Source organism: Mus caroli, chromosome 12 (genome assembly GCF_900094665.2).
Source record: "Mus caroli chromosome 12, CAROLI_EIJ_v1.1, whole genome shotgun sequence".
NCBI lineage: Eukaryota > Metazoa > Chordata > Mammalia > Rodentia > Muridae > Mus > Mus caroli.
The window spans coordinates 105,488,863-105,505,404 of NC_034581.1; the positions used below are offsets into that span (position 1 = coordinate 105,488,863).

The 16,542-nt window shown below is 47.9% G+C and overlaps 1 protein-coding gene across 3 annotated transcripts in view; it reads left to right on the plus strand.

Annotated features, from left to right (window-relative positions):
* Nucleotides 1–4,954: 4,954 nt before the first annotated feature.
* The window catches only part of Rcor1 (REST corepressor 1), a 97,992-nt gene continuing 86,404 nt past the window's right edge, over nucleotides 4,955–16,542 (plus strand). For all 3 annotated transcript variants that reach the window (XR_002379354.2, XR_002379353.2, XM_021179326.2), the window contains exons 1-2: nucleotides 4,955–5,469; nucleotides 5,543–5,602. Coding sequence is in view for 1 of the 3 variants with exons in the window: in XM_021179326.2 (XP_021034985.1) it covers nucleotides 5,187–5,469; nucleotides 5,543–5,602 (343 nt within the window). In the remaining 2 variants the exon portion in view is untranslated. The remainder of the gene's footprint in view (nucleotides 5,470–5,542; nucleotides 5,603–16,542) is intronic.

Sequence of the window (16,542 nt, forward strand, 5' to 3'; positions counted from 1 at the left end):
TATCTTCAAACAAACAAACAAACAAACAAACAAACAAACAAACAAAAAGGACTCTTGATTTCAGTGCTAAAATCAGAACTCTAGACACATAAATACTTATTATGAATCTATGCATAAGGGAGGCTAGCTCCTTGCTTGCATGCTTCCATCATTTGTATCATTCTGGATTCTGAGTTGTAACAGAAATCTAAATCATTCGATTTAAAGGCTAGGATTTCAGGCCTTAGGATATAGGACGGAATAGAGAGTACGGAGAGTTCAGATGGGTCTCAGATCCCTTCTGTCTAAGCTCACCCTCCTTTTTGAGTAATGGAAAGAAGAGACCAAACTAGGCTGAGAGAGGCAGAAGGCCCTAGGTGTATCATAGTAGCTGAGAAGCTGGGATCTTGGCTTGCCTTATTCAGCTAGGCCAGCTGTAGAGGCTTTAGGCTTCCCCTCTTAGGTCCTGATATCGGAGATGAAGATGTGAAGAGAAGATGCCGTCTAAGAAAAGTTCTAGCTGTGGCGTATGCTCGCGCCTGAGCCATTCACTTATGGACAGGGACATTTTATTGTCAACTAATTCGGAGTCACACGCAGGTCAGGAGCCAAGCAACTGGAAGAGGATGTTGGGGATGGAGAGGGGTTGGCACTTGAAGAATGTTAGCAAGGGACCAAGATCTTCCCCCATGTAACCAACGACTCAGTTGGAATTCACTTGTTCCAGGGGATCCCCTTTTCCCAGTGACATTTGCTCCAGCTCTGTGTGCAGAATGGCTAATACTCCGCAGCCTCTTTCCCGTCGCATCTAATGAGCACCCACTGTACTGTAGACCCAGAAAAGAGGAAAGTGCAGATCAGGAACTGCAGATTATAGGTTAGAAGGAAGGGGCGGAGCTGCAGAGATGCCTGAGGGGCGTGGCCTGTGAAGCTGAGCAAGGGAGAGTGGGGACATTCAGAAAGACAATGGAGTTTCTGGGACGAATGGTCTGTTCAGCTGCTTCTGGAAAGCTCATTGCTACCAATAATTGGTCATTGGACAGGACAGCAGGAAAGAAGGGGCGGAGACAGGGTCCACGGGTGGGGTGAGGAGAGACTGATGGGAGGGGATCGAGAAAGCAAGTATAGGCTAGCCTCTAAAGAGTGTGTAGGCCAGGAGGTGGAGAAATGGAGCTGAGCCTGAGGGGCCACGGAAGCCACTGTCTGTTTTGAAAACACTGGTCCAACATCAGCCTGGAGTGGGGCTCAAGGCATGGAGGCAGTTCAGGGAGGCAGCAGGGGTGGGAGAGTCTGAAGAGAGGGTGTGCAAGAAGGGGACTTAAGGAGCACTCCTGCCTGAGGGCTTCAGCTTTCCTCAAGGCAGATCTTGAGATCTTGGTGGATCTTTGCCTAGACGCTCATCGACAGTGGCTGTGGAGGTGTGAGGAGAGGAGTTGGACTGGGGACGGCTTGGACACTGACTCGGTAGGGCTGCTAGTGTAGGGAATTGAATTGTCATTTCAATACGTGCTTACACATTCCCTGTCAAAGAGTTATTTGTGGACCCCATCCTGACAGCAATGAGAAAGAGGGTTTCCTTCATTCAGGTCGGGGGCTCCTTATGGCAGAGGGAGGGACACAAGGCTGGAGGAGGTGAGAAGTGGTAAATTATCCACCAGGAAGCCAGTCAGAGATTCAGGCCTTTACTGCCAGCACTCAGTTTGGCTTACACAGTGAGCTCCAGGTCAGCCAGGGCTAATACTGAGACCCTGTCAAAGAAAAACAAACAAACAAAAAAAACACAAAACCCCCACCAGTGTTGGGTTTTATGAATGAGGAAGCTGACAGGTTGCAGGCCAATTGGTATCCATGTGACTTTGTGGTCAAACTAAAGCAGTATCTGACACTTGTATGCATGCATGTATGCATGTATGTATGTATGTATGTGTGAGGCTTATTTGTTGAAAAAAAAACAAAAACCAAAAAACCCAAAGCCAGTGGCTTTTGTTACACCACTCCCTTGGTGGTGGCTGAAGCCAAAGGCTTGCAGTAAGTTTGAGGCTAGCCTTAGGTAAGGTATGAGACCTTGTCTCAAAAAAACACAGCCATGGGACTGGGGAGTTAGCCTAGTGGTTAGGATTGGGCATTGCTCTTGCAGATGACCTGAGTTTGGTTCTTAGAACCTAGCTGGGACAGTTTATAAGTTCCTAGAACTCCAGGAGATGTGACACCTGCTTCTGAGCTCTGTAAGCACCTGCCCATACATGGCATACCCCCCTCCCCCCCCCCACACAGACACACACTCTCACAAAACTATAAATAATAACATCTTTCAAAAAACCACTATAGCTGGGTGTGGTGGCACTTGTCTTTAATCCCAACACTTGGGAGGCAGAGGCAGGCGGATTTCTGAGTTCAAGGGCAGCCTGGTCTACAGAGTGCTGCGTTCCAGGACAGCTAGGGCTACACAGAGAAACCCTGTCTTGAAAAGCAAAACAAAACACCAAACAAACAACCACCCAAAACCAAACCAAACTAAACCAAACCAAACCAAACCAAACCAAACCAAATAAAAACAAAACAAACAAACAAAAACCCAACCAACCAACAAAACCCCAAAACAACAACAACAACAACAAAAAGAAAGAAAGAAAGAAAGAAAGAAAAGAAAAGAAAAGAAAAGAAAAGAAAAGAAAAGAAAAGAAAAGAAAAGAAAAGAAAAAGCCCACAAACAGCAACACTACAGATTAAGCTAGGTGTGGCAGCACATATGTGTAATGTGTGGAGGTGGAGCAAAGGGGCCAGGGGTTGAAGGTCAGCCTCAGGTAGGCAGGAGTTTAAGACCTGTCCCAGTTAAAGGGAGGATCTGTCTCAACACCCCCCTCCCCCGAAAAAAAATCAATTGGAAGGTTCACTGAAGCATCCAAAGTTACAATGTAGCAAGATGTCAGACTGATAGAGTACCGCAGGCAATAGGAGAGATTTCGGCTTTCTTCTTCCCAAGCCCACCTTCCATTTCAATGGGCACGGGGTGGGGAGGACTCCCTGGATTAGGGCCTAGATTAGGGTGAGGCACGCAGGGTGCCCTGGGTGCACCATAGTAGCTGAGAGTCCTGGCATCTTGGCTTGCCCTACCCAGCCAGTCCTGCCCTAGAAGCTGTGGGCTCCCTTTCTTTAGGTCATGACCCTAGAAAGAGGCGGTACTTTCTAGGAAATGGCCTCCAGCTTGGGAGTCCAGTGGGCAGGGACAAGGACCCTTGTGTTGTGTCATCCCAACTGCCCTACTAAGGAACTCAAATCATGTTTGTTCCTGTATGTAGGTTAATCTGTCTGTGGTACATCTTGGAAGATAGGGAAGAAAGAGGGCAGAGTGCCCCTAGCCGCTCAGGTTCATCTGTCATGAAGTCTCGGCTTCATCCAGGTACCTATCCCAGGTCACCCCTGGATCCCACCTCTGATTTAGCAGTCTATTTGCTGACCAGGCCAGCTGGGCCCGATTATTCCAGAGCTCATGCCTGCAGTGCCCAGGACTTTCTAAGCAAAGGGGTGTCCTTCAGAGAGGAGTCCAAGAGCAAGAACAGGAACTTGGTGGGGGCAGGGATCTGCTACTGGGAGGCTCTGGGCCCTGTTCTTGAAGGCCAGTTAGAAGTGACCATGGTCAATTCAGTGAAGTTTAAAATGATTCGCGGGGCAGAAAACGTGGAAGAGAAACCCCTGCTTATTTATTCGGGCTTTAAAACCATAAAACTCTCGTTTTCTCTCTGTAGCTATTTATATCTTGAGCGGGTGTAAAAGCTGTCCCCATATGAAGCCCAGGTCTGAAGTAACATAAACGAAAAATAGCCATCTCCTGTTTTATTTATTTCTTTTTAATTTAAAGCAAACGGTTTCACCTATAGTCCCCAGGTCTGGTCGCTGGCGCGGGGGGTGGGGCAGCCCACCCAGCCCCACAGGCAGCTGTCAGGCAGTGACGGGGCCCCTCGCTTGATCACTCCAGGGACAAGGACGCCCAGGGCTGGGTGTCACCGACTCCTCCGCGTTCAGGCTCTTGGCCCTGCGGGCTGGGGGAAGGGCCTGGGTCTCGGGAAGTGACCCTCTTCTTCTACCGAGCTGGGGACTCAAGCTCCTTCTTTTTCCCCCTCGCGGTGGGGCCCCTTGTCCGTCTATGTCCCTCCTGCTGTCCCGGGGCCGCTCGGCACCTCCCCTCACCCCGACGGCTTCGAGGCCCTCCCGGGCCGAACATCCCGACTCCTCCCTCGGCCCCTCAGGCAACGTGGGGAGCCGGTGGCCCCCAACCCAATTAGCGGGGAGCTCCATCGTCTCCTGGTACAACCGCTTTCCTTCCCTCGGGGGACACTGCCACCTGAGAGCCTCGTCCCCAGGTTCCCTTGCTCTAGTACATCTCGATCGCCCCTGGGCGACGCGGGGGCGCAATTAGTTTCTTCCAATTAGTTTCCCCTCTTTGTATAGAACCCATTCAAACTGTGCGCGTACTCCTCCGCGCGAGGGGGAAAGTAGTCCCGACCTTGCCCGCGATTTCTGTTCTCGCGTCGGGCACATTCACTTTGGGAAGCCGATGGGACGCTCGGCGGGATCCCCGGGGGAGGTGGCGCGGGGCCCACAGGGTGCGAGCGGAGGGAGCGGGGCGCTGGGGAGGGGGAGGGGGCTAACTCCTCGCTGTTGCCTCGAGAGATGGATCATGGGGCGTAAAGCGATCGCAAACCTCAAACCACGTACAGTGGGCGATACGCGTCAACCCAACCTGGCCAACGGAAGCGCAGAACCTTCCCCCCCCCTCCCGTGATCCCGCCCCCGCGGCCTGACGGACGCTCACAGAGACCTACCATGCCCCTGCTTGCCGCCCGGATCCCGTGAGAGCCAATGGAAGCTCGCAGAGGCGGAGCTTGCGAGCGACGGGTTAGGCTGTGCGCGGCCCTCCTCCCCCCCAGGCTCCGCCCCTCCCCCCCGCCCGCGGCTCCCGGAGTAGTTAGAGCCAGCGAAGTGCGGGCGGCGATGAGAGCCAAAGTTGCGCTCCGTTCGGCATCGGGGGCTTGAGGCGGCTCGTTGCTCCGCCCGTCTGGGCCTCCTCTAGCCCCAACTCCCGCCAGCGGATCCCGCGCGCTCGCCCGCCCGGCCCGGCGCCCACCTGCGCCCCCTGCCCGCGGCCCGCCGCCCGCGCCTCGCGAGCCGGGGTCCCCGTCACTTTGGCCCGGCCCCGGGCCCCGCCGATGCCGGCCATGGTGGAGAAGGGCCCCGAGGTCTCAGGGAAGCGGCGAGGGAGGAACACGGCGGCCTCTGCAGCCTCGGCCGCCGCCTCGGCCGCCTCGGCCGCCGCCTCAGCCGCCGCCTCGGCCGGCACCGCCTCCGCCTCGGCCGCCGCCGCCGCCTCGGCCGCCGCCGCCCCCAATAATGGCCAGAATAAAAGTTTGGCGGCGGCGGCTCCCAACGGGAACAGCGGCAGCAACTCCTGGGAGGAAGGCAGCTCGGGCTCGTCCAGCGACGAGGAGCACGGTAGGTGGCAGCCGCCCCCGCGCCCGGCCCGTGTCCGCGCCCGCGCTGACCGCCGTGCTCTGCTTCCCCGCAGGTGGCGGTGGCATGCGGGTGGGACCCCAGTACCAAGCGGCGGTGCCCGACTTCGATCCCGGTGAGTAGCGAGCGACGGGAGCTCGGGAGACAACTTTGTTTTTTGTGCGTGTTGGCCTTCGGTCCGCGGGGGCACCCGGGGCGCGAGGGCAGGCGGCGCGGCACGCTCGCACATGAGTGTGCTGCAGATTCGGGTGCGGGGAGGCCGCGGGCCCCGGTGGGGACAGCACTGGGCCCGCAGTGTCCCCCGGCTCTGAGGAAGCCACACCTGGCCGGGGTGGAGTGGGATGTCTCTGCCTCCAGGTGTGGTGTACCGGAGCTAGGACGGGATCCCGGGTGGCAGTGCTGGAGAGTTGGCGTCCTGGGGCGCTCGGACCCAGGGCTCCGCAGAGACTTCTTACTTCAAACTGGCTCCTAGCGTTACCCTGCCAACCCTGCGCTCTTATTGCCTCTTGACTCTCATCCCGTCCTGTCCGGTCCGGTCCCATTCTGTCCCATCCCATCCCGAGGGCCGGTGGAGTAACGATCTTCCCGTCCCTCCACCCCAATCAGGTAATAAAAGAAGTGTGCTTTCCAGAGAGCATCTGTCTAGATAAGAGAGCCCGACTTGTGGCTGTTATTTTAAGATCTGTTTGTAAATGTGTGTTTCCTTCTTTTTTTCTTTTTTTTTTTTGGGGGGGGGGATGGGGTGGGGAGGAAGAGGTTGTGAAAGAATAGAACCATCAAAAGGTTTAGCTAACCGGCCATTTCCATCTAACTAGAAACCCTTGTCCCCTAAGAAGGGGCATTCTTACTTGCCTTCCTGGTGATCTGTGTGGAAGCAAATTTAAAGTGGTACGGGGGTGGGGGGGAAATCCTATCAGACAAAGGAATTCGCCAGATTTTAATGCCTATGATTCTGTCCCATCTCTGTATGAGACTGTCTTTCAAGGTGGTGGTTACAGGAAATGTTTGAAAGGCCGTGGGTTTTGTTTCAGAAATAAAATTCAAAAGACAATCTAGTACAGCTGGAGTGAACCGTCCCGGTTGGAGGGCCTTGGAACAGGAGGCTTTTCTAAGTAGGTTATACCACTAGTTTGAAAAGATAAATGCTTTTCCTTGGAAACAAGACTGCAGAAAATTGCAAGGATCTGGTCCTTGAAAAAGGAGATTGCTTTTAAGTTGTTATTAAGGTGCTGAACTCTGTGTTTAGGTAAAAGTGAAAGCACAGAAGAGAGGGATTCAGGGTGAGTGTTTGGTCACCCCGAGAATAAATGATTTGCAAATGCATGACTCCCGTCCCTCACAGTTCTGTAGTATAACTCCCCGCTTCATAAACTCCTGTTAGCGTTTTAGATAGTTTCCCCTTTCCTCACATCTTTTTCTGGGAGTCACTTTTCATTTTTTTTCATGTCTGAGCAGGGCTTCATCCCTAGTTTGGCCACCAGGGGAAGCACACTGCTTTTGGGTTACAGTTGACCCTATCCTCATTTTGTAGGTCAAGTCTGACTGCAGTGATACATAGTGAACATGAAGCTTGCCACAAAGTTTCTCTCACGAGTTACTCTTAAAAACTGAGTTGAGCAGTCAGACCTTCCAGAAACTTGAGTCATTTTTGTTACATATTTTCAAAGTTTATGTAAATGTTTGATGGGACCTAGGAAAAGGAAATATTTAATGGTCACAGGATTTAGATCTCTTAGTCTCTGCATTGTCATTGAGGTGCCTGGTGCCTTTAGAGTTAGACTCTTCTTTGAAACAAGAGTTGTCATGGGATAAGTTTTGAACTCTTGGGACATTTTTGTTTTTGTGACATAGGGTCTCTCCATAATGTAGGCTGTCTTAAAAATTTGCTATGTGGCCCAAATTGGACTTAAATTTAGTATCATCCTGCTTCAGTGTCTTTAGACTTATTTTGGTTATTAATATGTTTTAGGTCTTGTACATATTTATATCTCAGGATGTGATAGTTAACTTTATTTATTTATTTATTTTGTCATGCTGGGATTGAACCCAGGTCCTTACACATTCTAGGGATATATATTTGTTAGAGTTCTAGAAAGTAAAACACTGTAAATGTTCTCATGCATAGCTTTATTGTCAATTGATTGTTCATGTTAATATTTCAAAACTTCCTATTTTGTGTTTGTTTTAGTCTGGAGAGTAAGTTAACTGTTATGACATTCTTTAAAACCCTGCTTTGTCAGTTTGAGAACTGGGACACATTTGTTTACTGTTTCTGAGTGATTCTTTTTTTTTAATGTTGTCATTGAATGTAAATTCCAAGGAAAGTCTTCTGGTTTTTGTCTTGTGGGTCCCCCCAGATGAAACCAGATGGTTTCTCTGAGTAGCCCTGACTGTCCTGGAACTCACTTTGTAGACCAGGCTGGCCTCGAACTCAGAAATCCACCTGGCTCTGCTTCCCAAGCGCTGGGATTAAAGGTGTATGCCACCACTGCCCAGCCTCTTGTGTTTTTTTGAGGCAGGGTTTTACTTTGTAGCCCTAGCTGTCCTTGAACTTTTTAAACAGGCCATGCTGGCCTTGAACTCACAGAGCTCTACCTTCCTCTGACTTCATAGTGCTGATATTAAAGGCCTGAGCCACCACCCTGGCTGAAGAAACAACAGAAATTGTGCAGCATCTTTGTTTCACAGCAGTTTGCTTTTAGACACAAGACAGTGCCCCCATGTCCCAAGACAGGATTTCTCTGTGTGGCTGCTCTGGACTCTCTGTAGATCAGGCTAGCCTCAAATTCAGTAACCTCCTTGCCTTCCTCTGTCTCCCCACCACACCCTGCCCTTTTAAATGAGTGTTTTGCTTGCTCATGTCTGTGCACCACATGTGTGTAGTGCCTTCTGAGGTCAGAAGAGGGCACCAGAGTCCCTGGAACCGGAGTTACATAGACGGTTGTTAGTACCATATAGGTGCTAAGAATCATATCCAGGTTTTCCGAGTAACCAGTGCTTTAATTTCTGAGCCATCTCTCCAGCACTACAAGACAGGGTCTTTATGTGCTTATAAGAAGTTAGGGATTGCCAGGCGTGGTGGCGCATCCCTTTAATCCCAGCACTTGGGAGGCAGAGGCAGGCAGATTTCTAAGTTCGAGACCAGCCTGGTCTACAAAGTGAGTTCAAGACAGCCAGGGCTACACAGAGAAACCCTGTCTCAAAAAAAAAAAAAAAAAAAAAAAAAAAAAAAAGAGGCAGAAGTAGTTAGAGGCTGGAGAGATGGCTCAGTGGCCACTCTTCCAAAGGACCCGGGTTCCGTTCCCAGGACCCACATGCATGGCAGCCAGAACTGTCGAACTCCATAGACCTAATACCCTCACACTCGTGCATGCAGACAAAACACAAATGCACATAAAATAAAAACTAGGAGTGCCAGACATGGCAGTATACACCTGCAATCCCAGCAGCCCCTGGGAGGTTGAGGCAGCAGAGGAGTTCAAGGCCCTGCCTTAAAGCCAGAAACAAGGGCTGGGGAGATGCTCTGGGCTTGAGTTCAGAGTCTTGTCACCTGCCTGAAAAAGGTGGGAGTGGCCACACATGCCTGACTCTAAGCTTCCATGTTCAGTGAGAGGACCCTGTCTCTAAATACGTGCGTACATATGGAGATTGCTGGAGAAAGATCCTGACGTCAGATTGCTCTGGCCTCTGCTGTGTGCAAGCACACAGAAGAAAACACAAGTAGGATAACGTGAAACCAGAAGTAGTAGTGCTCCTGCTCTCTCCTCCGAGTGCTTCCTTTCCCTCTGGTGCTGGGGCTGCTCCCAGAGTCCTGGCATGCTAATTATGTGCCTGGCTATAGGACTAATTGTTTTGAGTCATGGTCTCACTTTATATCCTTGGCTAGCTATGTAGATTGGGCTAGCCTCGGATTCACAGAGATCTGTCTGCCAGTGCCAAGATTAAAGGTGTTCTTCGCCATGCCCAGTTTGGAGGCATCCTCAAATGCTTCTGCCTAAGTTTTTATTTTTTAATTTTTTTGGGGGAGAAAGGTGGTTTGAGACAGGGTTTCTCTGTGTAGCCCTGGCTGTTCTGGAATTCACTCTGTAGACCAGGCTGACCTCAAACTCAGAAATCCACCTGCCTCTGCCTCCCGAGTGCTGGGATTAAAGGCGTGCGCCACCACTGCCTGGCCTGCCTAAATTTTGAAAGCATTTTCCCCGTTACAGGCAGACAGCTTTTCTTTCTCTCTCTCTCTCTTTAGACATTGTCTTCCTTCTGTAGCTTGGGTTCGGCTGTCCTGGGACTTGGGATGCTCTTCCTGTCCAGGTTCCTGAGTGCTGGCTTACATGCAGGAGCCACCACCCTTGGTGTAGACAGCTTAAAAACCAACTGAGCCAACAACAAAGTACTAAGATGTGTGAATGGGCATTCATTAAGTTTTATTTTATATTTTTTAAAACAGGGTCTCTTTAGTGAAGACTGGCCTCATGCCTATGACAGGCCTTCTGTGTCAGCCTCTGATGTAGTAGCATGAGCCATCAGTCCTAATTTACTTATTTGTAGACATCAGCTTGACCTAATTTCTAGAGTGGTTGAAAGTAAGAGTACCTTATCATGTTCAATGAGAATTTAGTTCTGTCACCCTCCCAAATAGCAAACGAGGTGGATAGAGCCCGATACTTTTGAGATGTTGCTGTGGTCGTTATTCTCTGATTAGGCCTAGGCTAGGTTTCTGATGGGCTGTGGATAGTTGGGATAAGAACACCATCCCTGTTCACACGGAGAGTCTTGACCCTTTAGAGGTAGATGCTGCTGCATGTGACATCCAGGCTGTCTTGTCACTCTTGCCTCCAGATTATGCCAAGCTGACCTTAGTTTCTCTTAGACTCAGTATTAAGGAGGATGTTGCAGAGTGCTTAAGGTTGTCACTGCTCTGGCTGGTTTCTACATTGCTAAAGCATCTCTTATTTTCATATGAATAGTGGTTTTTTTCCCCTAAAATAATATGAATGTTTCCTGCCTCTTGTTGGTAAACAATAAGAGGAAGAACAGTGAAAAATTTTAAAAAGATTTATTTATTTAATGGATATGAGTACTCTATCTGCATGAACACCTGTGTGCCAGAAGAGGGCATCAGATCCTATGATAGATGCTTGTGAGCCCCCATGTGGTTGCTGGTAATTAAACTCAGGACCTCTGGAAGAGCAGGCAGTGCTCTTAACTGCTGAGCCATCTTCCCAGCCCGTGGAAAATGACTTTTTAAATGGTTATTTATCTTTATTCTTTTTTTTTAAGATTTATTTATTTATTTTATGTATTTGAGTACACTATAGCTGTACAGATGGTTGTAAGCCTTCATTTGGCTGCTGGGAGTTAATTTAGGACCTTTGCTTGCTCCAGTTGGCCGCATTTTTATTCTTTTTAATTGTGTGTATGGGCCTCAGAGCAGTTAGAGAAACACTGTGGGGGGAGTCGGTCTCCGCCTTGTGGGTTCTAGGAATAGAACCTAGGGCTTCGGTTTGTTTTTGTTGACAAGTTTGCTGAGTTATTTTAGTGGTGCTTTCTTGAGTTTCTGATAGTCCTGTGGTTATCTGCTTAGTTTTGTGTGGTGTTAGGGGTTGAACTCTGGTTTAGTGCATGCTAGGCAAGAACTCACCAACTGAGCTACATCGCAAGCCCTTTATATTTCTTTAGTCATTTCTGTGATGCTTTGTATTTTTTTAGCCAGAGGAGCACAGTGGTAGGATGTTATAGTTGGCTTCAGCTGTTTTCTTAGATATGTGTTATGTAAGTTTATTCTGTGTTTTTATTATCACAGTTCAGACATGCTAAATAGAATTACAAGTTTCAAAGAAGAGGAAATTTGGGAGGGACAGGTCAGGGCATCCTAGGTCCTGTCCACGTGCCTTCCTACTGCGCAGCCTCCCACTCTCCTGTAAGACTTTGCCAACCTTGAGCTTGTCTTTATCCTCTTACAGCTGTCTCCTGAGTTTATGGAGAACACTGATGCTACTATGCCGGATGACTTGTAAAGCTGCTCTTATTATCTCATTACCTTTGCATAATAGGCAGTTAGAAGAACCAGTGTGTCCTATCTGCTCTTCACTGAATTTTTTTGAGGGTGGAGGGGAGCATTTCTGGGAATTAAACTTAATTCCAGGCAGGCACTCTATTATAGAGAAACTTCCACAGCCTACTTTCCCCCCTATTTCTTAAAATATATCCATCCATCTAGCCATCCATCCATCCATCCATCCATCCATCAGTGTACACATTTGAAGGTCAGAGGACAACCTGCAGGAGTTGATTTTCCCCGACATTTGGGTCCTAAGGATAAACTGTAGTTTAGTGAGTACCCTTCCCTTCTGAGCCATCCCCCTACTCCCAGGTGGTTTATGCCTTACGTAGCTGAGGATGGCCTACTTAGTTCTCTTGCCTCTACCTCCCAATTGTTGGGATTACAGGTGTGTGCCACCACCCTGTTACCTATTCTGTTTTCTACATGAGGGAAATAGAGGCCTAGGGATAAAGTGGCTTGTATTTCCCAGTCATGAAAACTATCTCAAGGTATAGCCTTCTGGACCAAACCTTACCTTTTACTGTTTTAGATCCTTGTTAGTGGGTTTAGTAAGTAATATGTGTCAACTCTAATATGCTTAAAATTTTGGAAAGAGAAGAATTAAACTTTTAAAAATTGAAATGCTAAGATATTATGTATACTTTGATAGTGCCTTTTTATTTTGCAAATCACTGTAAGGTAAGGTAGAAGTACAAATATATCATTATAAATAATGATATATACTAATACATTATTAGGTGTGATAACTCATCCTGTAGTCCTCATACTCAGGAGGACAGAGGCAGGACAGTTGCCATGAGTTTGAGGCCAGCTTGCACTAGGCAGTGAGCCCCTGCTTTAGACAGCAGAAAAGGCAGGGGCAGCTGGAGGGGTGACTCATTCATTCAGAGTGCTCCAGATAGCAGGTCCCAGCATCCACTTCAGGTGACTTACAGCCACCTGTAGCTTCAGCTTCAGGGAAATTCAACATCTGGCTTCATTGGCCAACTGTATTCTTAAGTACATGCCCTCCTCTAACATGCATAATTAAACATAAAATATACCATAAAACAAAATGGAACAAGCAAAAAATTCAGGTCAAACAATTTCAGATGGGAGAGTGCTGACCATGGTCACCTAAGAAGCTCAGGCTCAGCTAAGACCTACTCTTCCCCTGTGTGTGCGGCCCTGGCTGCCCTGGACCTCGCTCTGTAGACCAGGCTGGCCTCCAACTCAGGAAGTTGCCTGCCTCTGCCTCCTGAGTGGTAAGATGAAAGGCACGGCCACCACTGCCTGACCCCCTTACTTTTTTTTTTTTTATCCCCCAGGAAGCAGGCAAAATTAGATGTGCCAGTGATCACTTGGGTAGATGCTTATGAAGATAATGAGGAAAGAGGCTCCAGTGGCTGGAACCTGTGTGCATGCCCCGTGTGATGCCTGTGAAGGGCAAGGAAGGGGCAGTGCTGCTCAGGCAGAGCCGCTTGAGATGAGATGGACAGGCTCTGTCTCTGTAGCATTACTGTTGAGCAGGGCAGGGACATGGATGACTCTGGTTGCAGACACCTGCTGACTTAGCTATTGGCAGGGGAAGACCTGAAAATTCTGGGAAGCTTGTCTGTTTGGGAACCCACTTCCTATAGAAGGGAAATTGAGTGGTGTATTTGAAGGATGCTAGACCTGATTGTTGATTGATTAATGGATTGATTTTTGTGGGACTGGGATTAAACCTAGAGTCTCGTGCATGCCAGGCAAACGCTCCGTCCCGAGCTGCAGCCCCGCCCTTGGTCTTTGCTTTTTTGGCCTGGATGTGCAGCCAGGTTGGTTTGGGAATATCCTGGCCTTCCTGGACAGAATCTGGGGTTATGGATGTGTGCAGCCACACTCAGCTGTTGATGCAGAAATAAATACTTAGGTGTAATCATTTTATTAGGGTTTTTGTTTTTAAAACTTCCTCTGGGGGCCTGAGAAATGGCTCAGTGAAGACAGCAACTGTGTACTCACATACATTAAATACATATTTTTAAAAAAACCGTTTCTTTATTTTATGTGTATGAATCTTTTGCCTGTATATATGTATGTGCATCGCATGTGCCAGTGCCCACAGAAGTCAGAAGAGGACTTTTAAATCACCTGGGACTGAAAGTATACATGGCTCCTGGAAGAGCAATGAGTGCTGCTGAGCCATCTCTCCAGACCTTCTCTGTTTTCCTAAATGCTTTTCCCAATTTAAAGTGTCTTGTACTCAAGATGCTTAAAATTGCTGTGTAGCATGGGATGACCTTGAACTTTTGATTCTTCTCTCTGTCTCCTAAGTAGGAGTGTGGGCGTACCAGGTTGTCCTTGAGTTTGTGACAGTTTCTGTTTCAGTCTTTCAAGTGCTAAGAGACAGTTTCACCATTTAGCCATTGCTGGCCTGGGACTCAGTCTGTAGGGCTTGCCGGCCTCAGGTCTACCTGCCCTTCTCCCATGTGCTGCCATTAAAGATGGATACAAACTCTTTTGTTTGTTTGTTTGTTTGTTTGTTTGTTTTTCGAGACAGGGTTCCTCTGTATAGCCCTGGCTGTCCTNGAANNTCACTCTGTANNCCAGGCTGGCCTCAAACTCAGAAATCCACCTGCCTCTGCCTCCCCAGTGCTGGGATTAAAGGCGTGCACCACCACGCTCAGCAAGATGGATACTCTTTAAACCTTAAAGATGTTTCTGGCTGACTTAGATTTACTAACTTTTGAAACATGGTCCTTTGATATTTTATTTTGTATTTTTCAAATTATTGTATTTCTAAGATTGGGTATCTTTTTTACTTCAAAGCTTTCCTTTACATGTGTGTGTGTTTTCCCTGCGTGTGTATTACCATACAGTGTGGGTGCCCATGGGAGCCAGAAGAGGACACCAGATACAGCTGTAGCTGGAGTTACAGATGGTTGTGACCAACCACATGGGCCCTGGGGACCTGGGGCCTCCGCAGCGGGTGCTCTCAGCTGTGGACCCGTCTTTATGACCTCTCTTCTAAGTTTTTCTTTCTATTTGCTTTAATCAGTGTAACTTTTTTTCATTTTTATTTGTGTATGTGTGTGTGTGTGTGTGAGAGAGAGAGAGAGAGAGACAGAGAGAGAGAAAGAAAAAGAAAAACAGAAAGACTGTAGAAGAAAAAAAAAAAGGCCGGGCGTGGTGGCATATGCCTTTAATCTCAGCACTTGGGAGGCAGAGGCAGGTGGATTTCTGAGTTCGAGGCCAGCCTGGTCTACAGAGTGAGTTCCAGGACAGCCAGGGCTACACAGGGAAACCCTGTCAAGCGTGAGGCAAGAAGACAACTCTGATTCTTCTTGGGTGGGCTCTGGTGTCACAACAGCCACCTGACCAACCCACTTTGGCTGTGTTCTGTATATTGGTCATTTTCCTTCATTTTCATTGTGTTGTGTTTTAATTGATTACATTTTTGGAGACAGGGTCTCCTTATGTAGCCCTGGCTGGCATAGGCTGGCTTTGAACTCACAGAGTTCTGCTTCCTGCCTCCTGAGTGTTTGGATTGAAGGTGTGAGGCACTGTGCCAGACTTGTGTGTTATGTTTTGAAACAGGCTTGTGCTGTATTGTATTGGCAGACTGGGAACCAGCTACGTAGCCCAGGCTGGGTGGTGACAGTTCTCCTTCTTTGCCTCCTAGTAGTATTGTTCTATGTATGTGTGAGCCACTGTGACCTTCTTTGGTGGCTCTTTTTAAAAAGTAATATCTTAAATCTAGATTAAGCTGACTGTGAATCTATCCTTCTCTTGCCTCAAGAGCTGGATTTCTAAGGTATGCTGCCATTATGAATATGTCAGTGTCTCCCCCACACCCATTTTAACAGTTTATTTAAGTTCATGTATTTGGTTATTAATCTCCTGTTAGAGTTGTATATATCGCTTTTGTTTTCAATATTGAGCATTTTAAAGTTTATGACGGTTTATGTATTTGATTATTAGTTTTTTATTAGAGTTACATACAGTTTTTGTTTTTAATATTGACTGTAGGGGAAGGATTTTAATGTCTTTGATTAGGAAGGAATAAATATTTCTTGATTGGGGTTTGTACTCAAAAGGCTGATGTTGGTGCATAGCCCCTGTAAATATGTCACTGTCAGACTCCCGGGTTCTGAGGTTCATATCTCCAAGAATTGAGACTGGGTATTTTCAGAACTAATCCTCTTCAGCTTCTGTTGGTTGCTATGGACTGGTTGGCCCAGGTTACTGTGCCAGATGAGAAGCTCTGCTTTAGTGTCTGCCTAGCAAGCAGTTACAGTAGCACATTAATGGTTAAAGTGAAGGCTTTTCTGGAATTGCCAGCTATTTTCTCAGAAGGGGTTAAAGTGCTGTGAGTTTAACTAAATCCAGCTGCCTGCCTTGGGCATTTGCCACTGGTATGTAAGAGAAGGGGAGTGTGTGGCTCAGGAGATAGAACTTCAACAGGAGATTGCCAAAGAGTGACCTGGCATTGCCAGATTAGTTAGTATTTATTCCTTTATTCCAGGATTGTTTGAACACCATTGGATTACTCAACCCTTCCCAAAGCTACACCAGGGAAAGTTATTGTCTTCATCTCCTGTATTCAGCTACCCAAATACTAAGCAATTTAGTTTAGTCTGAAAATATTCAGTAACTTATTAACCCAGTCTTAAATTGTCATTAGCTTTAAGAGACTTCATTAAGAATGGGGTAGGTAGGGCCTAACCCTCATCCTATCCCTTTAATCCCACCACTTGGGAGGCAGAGAGAGGCAGGTGGATCTCTGGGTTCCAGGACAGTTAGGGCTACACATAGACATCCTGTCTCAAGAAAACAAAAACAAAAAGGGAGGGAAGAATTTATTAGCAACATTATCATTAACAGAAAGAATTTAGACCAGTGTTAATCCAGAAACATCTTTAAGGAAAACATTTGCCAGCAGTGTTTGGCTGCATCCATAGATTAGGTTCTGTCCTTGAGACCTAAATGTATGTATGTATGTATGTATGTATGTATGTATGTATGGGACAGGGTTT